At 42.2% G+C, this 12,966-nt stretch overlaps 1 protein-coding gene across 3 annotated transcripts in view; it reads left to right on the forward strand.

The window, feature by feature from the left end:
• The window catches only part of OSBPL1A (oxysterol binding protein like 1A), a 237,663-nt gene that overhangs the window by 112,925 nt on the left and 111,772 nt on the right, over window positions 1-12,966 (forward strand). For 2 of the 3 annotated variants that reach the window (XM_069731208.1, XM_069731209.1), the window contains 2 exons: window positions 340-421; window positions 3,410-3,516. In XM_069731208.1, coding sequence (XP_069587309.1) covers window positions 340-421; window positions 3,410-3,516 — 189 coding nt within the window. Of the gene's footprint in view, window positions 1-339; window positions 422-3,409; window positions 3,517-11,550; window positions 11,679-12,966 lie in introns of those variants that run through there. The other variant, XM_069731210.1, reaches the window with a different exon arrangement.

The raw sequence follows: 12,966 nt of genomic DNA on the forward strand, positions 1-12,966 counted from the left end.
GGGGGGGGGGGGGGGGGGGTCTAGTTTTCTTCATTGATCCACTGTAATGGCAATTCTTCTCATATAAGCGTTTGCATCGAGTTTAATTAACAACCCCAGAAAATCAAAACTTTTTTTTTATTTTGAAAGCAGAGAGGGGTAAAAAAACACACAATGAGAATGAAAATGCGTCATAGGTTATTTTTTTTTATTTTTTTTTTCATTAGCATTAAAATAGAGCGCCTGCTATGAAAAATTCATCTTTTGTCTTTTCTCTGTTATAAAGTTTGTTCTGCATATGAATGAAATGCAGAATAAAAAAATATTCAAATTTGGTTGAATGATTATATATTTATACAGAAAGCTGGGCTCAGTCATCGGAGACTTGATGAAGAAATCTCCACATTTCTCAGCGCTTCGGGGACTTCAGAGGATTGCAAAGGTAAGACCAAGTCTGTGCTGCATATCTAATGAGAATAGATGAGCTTTTCAAGAATATTCGGTAAAGGACGTCAGTATGGCGACAAATAATTCATCTAGACCGAACATGTTTAGGCCTATATTGATGAGGAGGTGTGCTGGAGTCACGCCTCTTAATGAATCCGAAGCATCCGACACCCGAAATCTTATTCTAGTCAGTGAATTGAGAAAGATTTCTGGCTTAAGGAACGTCGCCGCTTGTCATGAATTTGACAAGATGTGGCGTCTCACCCCCATCACACCCAAGCTCTGTCCATTTTGTTAGAAACTGGTGCAAAACGGTCAGAGATGGCAATCTTTTTGCGTAACTCTGCATTGCCCAAAAGTTCCGCAACTTTCAAAGTGATTGACTCCAGAATTCTGGCGTAATTGTTTCAATACAGAATGGACTTTCTCTATCGTACACCTCCTATTGTTTAGATTAATCTACATGGCGATTTGTCTTTAAGGCACACACAAAAGTTAAGCTATTCCCCTTGTTTCTGGACCTTTTTCAAAATACTAAAGTACTAAGTTAGGGTATTGTCTGTGATTTCCAATTAATTCAGCCTTTTAGTTGAACTAGCTGTGTGATTTGTTTAAGGCACAGATGCGGTAAATCTCATTGCTACATTGATGAGCATGGTGAATGCTTAAAACTTCACTCTTTTAAAATTGCCATCAAATATCCATTTGTCCTGGACCAGTCATACGCCGTGCCTGCCCTAACAGCTGCTCTTGCAAGGCTGCAGAGGATACCCTAAACTGTAGGGAAGCCCCGTGGTGTACACCAGCATCCGGCACAATCAGTCGTTATACTTAGGACACTTTTTTTGTTTCTGCGATTTTCTTTGTGACTCCTTATGAGGAGACTGAACAGATTTAATGACGATACTTTTCGACATCGATCTCTTGTCATTAACTCTGGAGAGCATTTCATAAAATAATGGCAAATACCATTTGAAGGGGCTTTTGTTTCCATCATGTAGACCCTTTTATGCGTTGTCTATGCCTCTGATAGTTCTTGTACTATTGTAGCCTCTGTGCAGCCGGACTGACCATTTTGAGGACAACGTCTGAATGCCCTGTACAGCTTGGCTGAAAAGTAGCTTTACTAGGTTGTGAATTGATGACCTCAATCTTTAAGCAGAGATATCTATCCTAATCCTCTGAAGATAAACCTTTTATTTGATTAACTTGCAAAAGTACTTGGCTTCTTGGATATGTTCTAACAGAAGAATGGTGTAGTAAAATATACATTGTCAGATAGATTAGCATAAATGACGGCTTTGTGAGTTTATTAATTCTTCACCAATAAATTAAACTTGTAACTGAAGTGATAAGTTACAGAACATAAGCTGTATGTAAACTATGCCATTTTTCCATAATGTGTCCAGTATTGCAGCTTAGCCCTGATTATGAGACATGAACCAATTGCCTATAAGCAATCAAACGCCATCAGTGTAATTTAGATAATGAAAAGCTAAAATCAGACCCTGCACTCACATAAAAAGCAAAAATGTATAAATGATCTTGATTTAAATAGATAACGTCCTACAGTCTTATGTACTGTATGTAGCAGCCCCATAGAGCCAACACGGTAGGAGGGTCCAATAGCTCATCGGCCCGGTTCATGGAAAGAAACCAGAACCACGGTGTATGCTGCCAAAGTGGGAGAAGCAGACTAATGCACATGCATGTACCATTCACAGGGTATAACAGCTTGGCAGGAAACATATGATATCATTTAAAAAAAAAAAAAAAAAAAAATATATATATATATATATATATATATATATAACACCAAATAATATTCCTATCAGGGTCATGAAGGAAATCATATACTACTACCGAAAAAGGACCTTCACACAAAGACCAAAATATAAAAACATATATAGTCTTTATTGAAACAATCATTAAAAACATACAATAAATAAATAATGCGACAGTAACCACTGATGCAGGACAGAAACAGTGGGACCCATACAGGAACCAACCTCAAAAACAACAGTAGTACAGTGATAATAAACGGCTGGGTATAAAGAAATGGACATATATAATTAGGTAAAATACATCTAAGATGAATACGAGCCCTATAAGAAGAAATAGGCATGTATGACAAATAGACCAAAGATCTACAATAAACCCAGACACATGATGGAAATACAGACTACTGCAAATAAAGTAATAAAGGCATAGTTACCTAGAGGAGGAACCCAGGGACCCACCACACCCGACGCGCGTTTCGCACTGACCCCTGGACGAAGCATTTCAGTGCGAAACGCGCGTCGGGTGTGGTGGGTCCCTGGGTTCCTCCTCTAGGTAACTATGCCTTTATTACTTTATTTGCAGTAGTCTGTATTTCCATCATGTGTCTGGGTTTATTGTAGATCTTTGGTCTATTTGTCATACATGCCTATTTCTTCTTATAGGGCTCGTATTCATCTTAGATGTATTTTACCTAATTATATATGTCCATTTCTTTATACCCAGCCGTTTATTATCACTGTACTACTGTTGTTTTTGAGGTTGGTTCCTGTATGGGTCCCACTGTTTCTGTCCTGCATCAGTGGTTACTGTCGCATTATTTATTTATTGTATGTTTTTAATGATTGTTTCAATAAAGACTATATATGTTTTTATATTTTGGTCTTTGTGTGAAGGTCCTTTTTCGGTAGTAGTAGTAGTATATGTGTGTGTGTATATATATATATATGTATATATATATATATATATATATATATATATATATATATATATATATATATATATATATATATATATATATATATATATATATATATATATATATATATATATACTTTTTTTTTGGGGGGGGGGGCGAGGTTCTCTGCAGGTATTGTCTTTCCTTTTCTCTGTTTGGATTTGCTCTGTCCTCTATTTTTCTCATCCCTCTCTTACGCTCTGCCTTTTTCCTCTTATCTATATTTGCCATTTGTGTTTTTTTCAGATATCGATCCAGTTATCTTGCAACAGATGAGAAACATATCTGTTGCCTCCCAGGATACCTGCAGAGCTCTAGCGGACTGTCTTCTTCTTTGTACCCGGCATGAAAAGGTCTGTGTACTTGGCATTAATCCTTTGTGTAGTTGCTCTGTATAATTGAGTAGCCCAGTGTTGCGTTTCTCAGACAATGTCCATACATCAGTTTCTGGTTCTGAGGCTGCAGACCTGCCCAATGCCTCTTGTAGTGACATTTGTACACAATGCACTTATGTTCTTGCATAGGTGATTTGCAGCTTCATATTTCATGTGTTCATTGAAACCTGTTGGCATTGCATTACTTTTTGACAGTTTTGTTCGTCATGTGTATAATCTGTTAAAGGGAATGTGTAAGTGCACTTTATGTGAACTGGTGCCGAACCTTATACTGACTATTGTAATCAGCGACTTCTGCGCCCGCCCACGTGGCTCAAATGATGCTCTGGAATTGCTACAAATGGTTGAGCCCACAGCAGGCAGCTCTCGCTACAATATGGTGTCACCAGGCTTTCCTTTCCATTTCCTTGTTAAGTAGTAAAATAGTGTCATCCAAACACCAATGCCCATATCCATTACTCGCATATAGCACATTACAGCGCGAGGACTTGTTACGGCAGTAGAGAAGTTGTAACTATTATAGCAGGAACAGTAAAAAAAAAATGGAAAACTATTTCCATCCTAGTGTTCTAGCCACAAAAGAGCATACGTGTACTATGCCACTTACTGAAATTTGTTGTTGTGACACTGTAGCCCCTGGCGATGCCAAGCGCAGTGACTGTGTCTGAGCAGCTAAGAGCTATATCACCATCCGTGTCTGCACACAGGTCCACCCACAAACCTGAGCCCCAACTACTCGGATTCCAAACTACAGTGTACCCCATGGAAACCAAAGTGCTCAATTGAAAGGGGATACACACTCCATCATTTTTCTTGCTGGAATACAGCACGAAAAGAAAGGCACTCTTTACACTGACAATTATTGGTGCACTCGGCTCAAGTGTGACATACCAAAGCATAAAAAGAAAGAATGAAAGCGACTATAAAGGCCCAAATGTGGAAACTATAATTATCAAAAATTTGGAACCAACGACTCCAAACATGTAAAAAATAAAGTCCCCACAACATGAGCAAGATGGGCCACAATGAGCAGAGCCAAACTGGCATCGGTTATAGCAAGCCATAGTATAAAAATAGAGCTGGGTGCGATCATGAGACGGTCCAGGGACAACCATCTGTAGTTGATGTGATGCAGTGACCCCTGTGGCAGAGAGGGGGCGCTGCATGGTCTCCCCAGTATGCGCACAGAGGTGTATTGAGGCCGTGAGTGCATGAGAATCACAGGCATGGATGTGATGATGTGACAAAGTCCGGCATTGTGAATGGTCGATGTGTGTCGCAGAGGAGGGGACTCTGTGCTGCCAGCCTGAAGCGATATGGTGTTCTGGGACCTGTAGTCCTATAAGTATAAGTGTTGTATAATAGTCATGGGAGGTTTGGCAGGGCTAGTTATGTGAGATGGGTGGGACAAACTAGCCACACACACCCACACTCCCACCCAGGGGAGTGGTTTAAGTGTATATATGATGTGACCAGGGTGTGGGTCACAGGGAGTGCCTGTGTATGGTCGCGGTGAGTGACCTGTGTGAGCCTGTGTTGGAAGACCTGGGAGGATGCTTCCTGAATAGCACATGGTGGGCTTCAGACCTGGTGGCCTGGGTATTGGACGGGTCCCAGCTGGGGATGGACGTCCTGAATAGTACCCGGACTGGCCACCTGTGTGATCCTGTGTAACCTGGGTGTTGGGAGGTCCTGGGAGTAGGACCGGATCCCTGAATAGCACGAGGTGAGGACCGGATCCCTGAATAGCACACTGAACCATGTGTGTTGGATTTCCTGGGAGTAGGAGTCCTGAATAGCACATGGTGGGGCTTTGGACCTGGTGGCCTGGGTGTGTTGGATTTCCTGGGAGTAGGAGTCCCGAATAGCACACTGAACAACCTGTGTTGAATTTCCTGGGAGTAGGAGTTCTGAATAGCACTTGGTGGGACTTTGGACTTGCTAGTGGCCTGGGGTGTTGGACGAGGTCCTGAATAGCACCTGGACAGGTCACATGTGCGGTTCATGTGGGGAGGAGGCTTCCTGAAGAGCACATGCTGGAGTGTTGGGAGGTTCTGGGAGTAGGATCGGATCCCTGAATAGCACACAGTGACTGTGGTTCTGGATGGTCTATGTTGGGGGAAGCTACCGTCCTTCGGTGGATCTGGACTGACTAAGATATGCCGCCCAGGCAAGTTGGTGATCCCTGTGAGGCAGCTTTCCCGGAGGAGTGGACTGACGAGGAGTCGGCAGGTGGAGCAGGAGCTCCCATAAGGTACCATTGATTGTTGGTGCTTGTGACGTTCCATGAACTGTGTGGTCTCCCACGATGACTGAACGGAGTGAGGTTTAGCATGTTTAGAGACCGCGACCCAGTGTCATATGTGCTTTATGTGACTTGGGGCATAGGTGAAGTGTAGGGCGTACAGACACCCATGGTAACTGGGCGAAGTGAGAGGCCCAGCATTTTTAGTGTCTGAGACAAAGCCGTAAATGAATTAAGACAAAGCTGCAAGTTAATATCACCAGTTGGTGTCCATTGTGTTCTATGGAATGTATATTATGAACTGCATAACCCGGTTTATGACACTTTAATAAACCGTATGGACTGTTTTGTGTTCAAAAATCGTGCCTGACTACGTTGATCCCGTGCCAAGCGAGTGTCCCCCAATGCACTTAGTGAGAGCAATCTTACACTAACCACATTGGGACGCAGCCGCACATTCAATAATGTCATTAACCCCTTTCTGCCATTAGATGTACTATTGCGTCCATGTGGGGTGGGCTTTACTTCCCAAGGACGCAATAGTACGTCATATGCGATCGGCAGCGCTCACGGGGGGAGCGCCGCCGATCGCGGCCGGGTGTCAGCTGCCTATCGCAGCTGACATCTGGCACTATGTGCCAGGAGCGGTCAAAGACCGCCCCCGGCACATTAACCCCCGGCACACCGCGATCAAAGATGATCGCGATGTACCGGCGGTGCAGGGAAGCACCGCGCAGGGAGGGGGCTCCCTGGGATCTTCCCTGAGCCCCCCGCAGCAACGCGATGTGATCGCGTTGCTGCGAGGGTCTTGCCTCCCTCCCTCCCTGCTCCAGGCCCGGATCCAAGATGGCCGCGGATCCGGGTCCTGCAGGGAGGGAGGTGGCTTCACAGAGCCTGCTCAGAGCAGGCACTGTGAAGCAGCCTGCACTCCTATCAGATCGGTGATCTGACAGAGTGCTGTGCAAACTGTCAGATCACTGATCTGTGATGTCCCCCCCTGGGACAAAGTAAAAAAGTAAAAAAAAAAATTTTCAAATGTGTAAAAAAAAAAATAAAAAAAAATATTCCAAAATAATGAAAAAAAAAAAAATAATATTATTCCCATAAATACATTTCTTTATCTAAATAAAAAAAACAAAACAATAAAAGTACACATATTTAGTATCGCCGCGTCCGTAACGGCCCGACCTATAAAACTGGCCCACTAGTTAACCCCTTCAGTAAACACCGTAAGAAAAAAGAGGCAAAAAACAACGCTTTATTATCATACCGCCGAACAACAAGTGGAATAACACGCGATCAAAAAGATGGATATAAATAACCATGGTACCGCTGAAAGCGTCATCTTGTCCCGCAAAAAACGAGCCGCCATACAGCATCATCAGCAAAAACATAAAAAAGTTATAGTCCTGAGAATAAAGCGATGCAAAAATAATTATTTTTTCCGTAAAATAGTTTTTATCGTATAAAAGCGCCAAAACATAAAAAAATGATATAAATGAGGTGTCGCTGTAATCGTACTGACCCGAAGAATAAAACTGCTTTATCAATTTTACCAAACGCGGAACGGTATAAACGCCTCCCCCAAAAGAAATTCATGAATAGCTGTTTTTTGGTCATTCTTCCTCACAAAAATCGGAATAAAAAGCGATCAAAAAATGTCACGTGCCTGAAAATGTTACCAATAAAATCGTCAACTCGTCCCGCAAAAAACAAGACCTCACATGACTCTGTGGACCAAAATATGGAAAAATTATAGCTCTCAAAATGTGGTAACGCAAAAAATATTTTTTTGCAATAAAAAGCGTCTTTCAGTGTGTGACGGCTGCCAATCATAAAAATCCGCTAAAAAACCCGCTATAAAAGTAAATCAAACCCCCCTTCATCACCCCCTTAGTTAGGGAAAAATTTAAAAAATGTATTTATATCCATTTTCCCGTTAGGGCTAGGGTTAGGGCTAGGGTTGGGGCTAGGGCTAGGGTTGGGGCTAGGGTTGGGGTTAGGGCTAGGGTTAGGGTTAGGGTTGGGGCTACAGTTAGGGTTGGGGCTACAGTTAGGGTTGGGGCTACAGTTAGGGTTGGGGCTAAAGTTAGGGTTAGGGTTTAGATTACATTTACAGTTGGGAATAGGGTTGGGATTAGGGGTGTGTTAGGGTTACCGTTGGAATTAGGGTTAGGGGTGTGTTTGGATAGGGCTTCAGTTATAATTGGAGGGTTTCCACTGTTTAGGCACATCAGGGGCTCTCCAAACACGACATGGCGTCCGATCTCAATTCCAGCCAATTCTGCGTTGAAAAAGTAAAACAGTGCTCCTTCCCTTCCAAGCTCACCCGTGTGCCCAAACAGGGGTTTGCCCCAACATATGGGGTATCAGCGTACTCAGGACAAATAGGACAACAACTTTTGGGGTCCAATTTCTCCTGTTACCCTTGGGAAAATACAAAACTAGGGGCTAAAAAATAATTTTTGTGGGAAAAAAAAAGATTTTTTATTTTCACGGCTCTGCGTTATAAACTGTAGTGAAACACTTGGGGGTTCAAAGTTCTCCCAACACATCTAGATGAGTTCCCTGGGGGGTCTAGATTCCAATATGGGGTCACTTGTGGGGGTTTCTACTGTTTAGGTACATTAGGGGCTCTGCAAACGCAATGTGACGCCTGCAGACTATTCCATCTAAGTCTGCATTCCAAATGGCACTCCTTCCCTTCCGAGCCCTCCCATGCGCCCAAACGGTGGTTCCCTCCACATATGGGGTATCAGCGTACTCAGGACAAATTGGACAACAACTTTTGGGGTCGAATTTCTCCTCTTACCCTCGGGAAAATACAAAACTGGGGGCTAAAAAATAATTTTTGTGGGAAAAAATTTTTGTTTTATTTTTACGGCTCTGCATTATAAACTTCTGTGAAGCCCTTGGTGGGTCAAAGCGCTCACCACACATCTAAATAAGTTCCTTAGGGGGTCTACTTTCCAAAATGGTGTCACTTGTGGGGGTTTCAATGTTTAGGCACATCAGTGGCTCTCCAAACGCAACATGGCGTCCCATCTCAATTCCTGTCAATTTTGCATTGAAAAGTCAAACGGCGCTCCTTCCCTTCCGAGCTCTCCCATGCGCCCAAACAGTGGTTTACCCCCACATATGGGGTATCAGCGTACTCAGGACAAATTGTACAACAACTTTTGGGGTCCAATTTCTTCTCTTACCCTTGGGAAAATAAAAAATTGGGGGCGAAAAGATAATTTTTGTGAAAAAATGATTTTTTTATTTTTACGGTTCTGCATTATAAAGTTCTGTGAAGCACTTGGTGGGTCAAAGTGCTCACCACACCTCTAGATAAGTTCCTTAGGGGGTCTACTTTCCAAAATGTTGTCACTTGTGGGGGGTTTCAATGTTTAGGCACATCAGGGGCTCTCCAAAGGCAACATGGTGTCCCATCTCGATTCCAGTCAATTTTGCATTGAAAAGTCAAATGGCGCTCCTTCGCTTCCGAGCTCTGTCATGCACCCAAACAGTGGTTTACCCCCACATATGGGGTATCGGTGTACTCAGGACAAATTGTACAACAACTTTTGCGGTCCATTTTCTCCTGTTACCCTTGGTAAAATAAAACAAATTGGAGCTGAATTAAATTTTTTGTGAAAAAAAGTTAATGTTCATTTTAATTTAAACATTCCAAAAATTCCTATGAAGCACCAGAAGGGTTAATAAACTTCTTGAATATGGTTTTGAGCACCATGAGGGGTGCAGTTTTTAAAATGGTGTCACACTTGGGTATTTTCTATCATATAGACCCCTCAAAATGACTTCAAATGAGATGTGGTCCCTAAAAAAAAATGGTGTTGTAAAAATGAGAAATTGCTGGTCAACTTTTAACCCTTATAACTCCCTAACAAAAAAAAAAATGTTGGTTCCAAAATTGTGCTGATGTAAAGTAAACATGTGGGAAATGTTACTTATTAAGTATTTTGTGGGACATATATCTGTGATTTAATTGCATAAAAATTCAAATTTGGAAAATTGCGAAATTTTCATAATTTTCGCCAAATTTCCGTTTTTTTCACAAATAAACGCAAGTACTATCAAAGAATTTTTACCATTGTCATGAAGTACAATATGTCACGAGAAAACAGTGTCAGAATCACTGGAATCCATTGAAGCGTTCCAGAGTTATAACCTCATAAAGGGACAGTGGTCAGAATTGTAACAATTGGCCCGGTCATTAACGTGCAAACCACCCTTGGGGGTAAAGGGGTTAATCCCCAAACAATGTCATTAATCCCCAAATAGTCCAGCATCTAGGTACCCCAAGTTGCATGTCTATAGGAGTGTATAACTTGCAAGAATATGTAGCATCAGGCAAAAGATTTAAATCTCCTAAATGGGAGGGGGAATCATATGTTTCCAGGGAGTCGTCCCATCTTATTCTGCTGGGTCCCATTGATGCATTTTTTTTGCCTTTTACTTGTTATTGATATAGAATTTCTTGGAAATACGTTTTCAGATTTGGATGCTTTTGTGTTCTCATGGTGTACCATCTGCACGACCTTGCATTGCTTTGTGCATTTTTCTGACACTCTGCAATGGTTTCCACTTGTCTTTTGCTGGTGATCTTGTATACCTCCCGATTTCTGGGTTTGTCACAAAAGGAGTAGTTTCCTATGTGTCAGACACACACTGGGGAGACACGAGTGTAACCTGTGTAGGGCAGCTAGTTCCTATGTAAAACCCTTTATATTCCCCGCTCCCCAGTATATACGGTAGTTAGTGTATTATCTGATATGAAAGGAAAAGAGATGAAACTCTAAGCGCTGTGACCCCTTCATCAGTATTCGTGGGATTCCAGAGATCTAGCCCATGCCAATAATGACGTGGCTACAGAAAAATCCTATAAGTAATGGTCCTGGCACTTACTGTAAATATGTATATTTTTAATTAAAATTTGTAACTTCATGAAATGTCACGGTTCCAATGAATCCAGGCATTGTCTGTTTTTTTCCCTGAGCTTTGTCCCTCTCTTCCCTAGTCTTTTTAGCCAAGTGGATGTGATCCTGAGGGAGACTGGACAACACCTACTATCTTTAAAAGATTAGGTTTCTATACAGGGAAAGTGGGTCATACCTCAAATAGGCCACCAGATTCAGGAGAACAGCTGCAATTGCATCAAGTTAAGAAAAAGTCATTATGGCAATTTACAAATCCTCTCTAAACTAATAAATTTGCAGTGTGGTGGCTTACCAAGTGTTAAAGTCTCCAAGATCCTATCCCAATATGTAGTAGGTATAATATTAGCAGATACCTCCAATTAGAAATATAGTATAGTTCTCCTGATTTGCTTTGTCTCTTTACTCATGTGAGAGAATTGCAGGACCTTGGATATCCATGGCTACGAGCAAGAGCAACTAGCAACTGTCACTATATCAGTGGACATAACCATGGATACCTAAGTTTCTGCACATAAGGAAGGAGAAAAAGCGAATCAGAAGAACTATGCTACATTTCTAATTGGAAGTGTTTGCTAATATTACTATTACACCTACTACGTACTGGGATAGGATCTTGGAGATGAGAATATCCCTTTAAATATTTGTTTGGTTTTCCACATAGAGGAGTGTGAAATGCAGCGTGCACCAGGCTGAACAGGCGTCTTATCCCGGGAGTTTACCGAGGGCAGCAGGAGCCAATAGAAGTGGTGCCGTGTGGCCAATCGCAGATTTGCTTACATGGAAAGATTTGCTGTCAGCAGAGAACTGTGCTGCCTTCTCCTGCAGCTGCTTGTGCTCTGTGCCTGCTGAGATGAGGACTAGGGAGGCAGGCTGCTGGCCAGCACATAGTGGTGCATAGGATCCTGCTGGGCAGGCGGAATCCCACCTGAGAGGTAAGATGTTCTATGCACTGCTGTGTCCCGGATCTGCCCCTATGGCTTGTGCTGTACAGTCTGCACATACTGCTGGCTTCAGTGCTATCCTGCAGTCCTAGCTGGCACAGGACTTAAGAATGGAATTATTATATACTTGTATTATTTTTGCTCTTTATCATTGTCAACCATGAAGGACCTTGAGGTGATCTCTGATCTGATACTAATTTGCCTTCGGTCTTAGAAAATCGTATGTACAAAGGATCCTTCCCAGTATAACTCGTCCACAAGTATCCTGTGTACGGCCGTGCATCTAGCCCTGTCTGTACCGGTGGAAAGGCTATTAGGGATGATCTCCGTGGATTAGCCCTGATGACTAGTGAATGCTGTCACACGTGCGAAGTGTGCCCTTCTGACCTTGACTTGGCAGAATACATAAATTAATAGAATTATTTAGAAATGGTTACTAGATACGTATGCATGGAAGGGCCCAATGAGTGGTTGTTTAGGACCTCGGCACACAAGGGTTAACAGGAGCTTTTCCTAAGATGTGTGATTTACAAGAAGATCTGTCTTCGCGCTGGTGCACGAACCTGTGAACATGGATGGAGGGGATTATTGCAGAATGACAGAGAACTCTATTAAGAAGACTCTATATGTTCACGAGTGAGATGTGCTTGTACAGTGTAGGTGCTGCCGAGCAGAGTGTCCTGTTAGTGTTAGAAGCCCATTCCCTTGTAGTTGTCATGGATCCATTCTAAAATTAATGTTCACTTCTGAGATATTTTGCCTCAAACTGTCAGCAATATTTTTTTGTATAATCCATATTCACATACAGTATAGTACAGTACAGTATTCTACTTTGTGTTATCACTGACATGAATTCAAGCAGGCCAAATACTTCGGGCCGATATATCATTGTTCTTGTTTCTTTTCGCAAGTAAAATATATATATATATTTTCCCCTTTCTGCCTAATTGATTAAATTGTGCCTTTGTTTACTCACTTAATATATATTATATAATAATATAAAGAAGAGCTAAATGGGGTGTGTCTGCTACAAGAATACCAAATGGTGGGAGAGTAGGAAGCTTTGGCAGTAAGTACACTGCTAACGGACTGGGGCCCAAGGTTTTGGGGTGCTTCCTGTGGGGATGCTTTGTCGGTCATTATACTGATATATGGAGGGCTCCGAGTGGCATTAATGTGAGGTGGAGCAGGGCTGGATATGGCTCACCACCATTTTTATTATAATAATTATTATTTATATAGCCCCATTAATTGATAGAGGGAAGAGGACCCTGCCCTT

This window comes from Ranitomeya imitator, chromosome 6 (assembly GCF_032444005.1).
Source record: "Ranitomeya imitator isolate aRanImi1 chromosome 6, aRanImi1.pri, whole genome shotgun sequence".
Classification (NCBI taxonomy): Eukaryota; Metazoa; Chordata; class Amphibia; order Anura; family Dendrobatidae; genus Ranitomeya; species Ranitomeya imitator.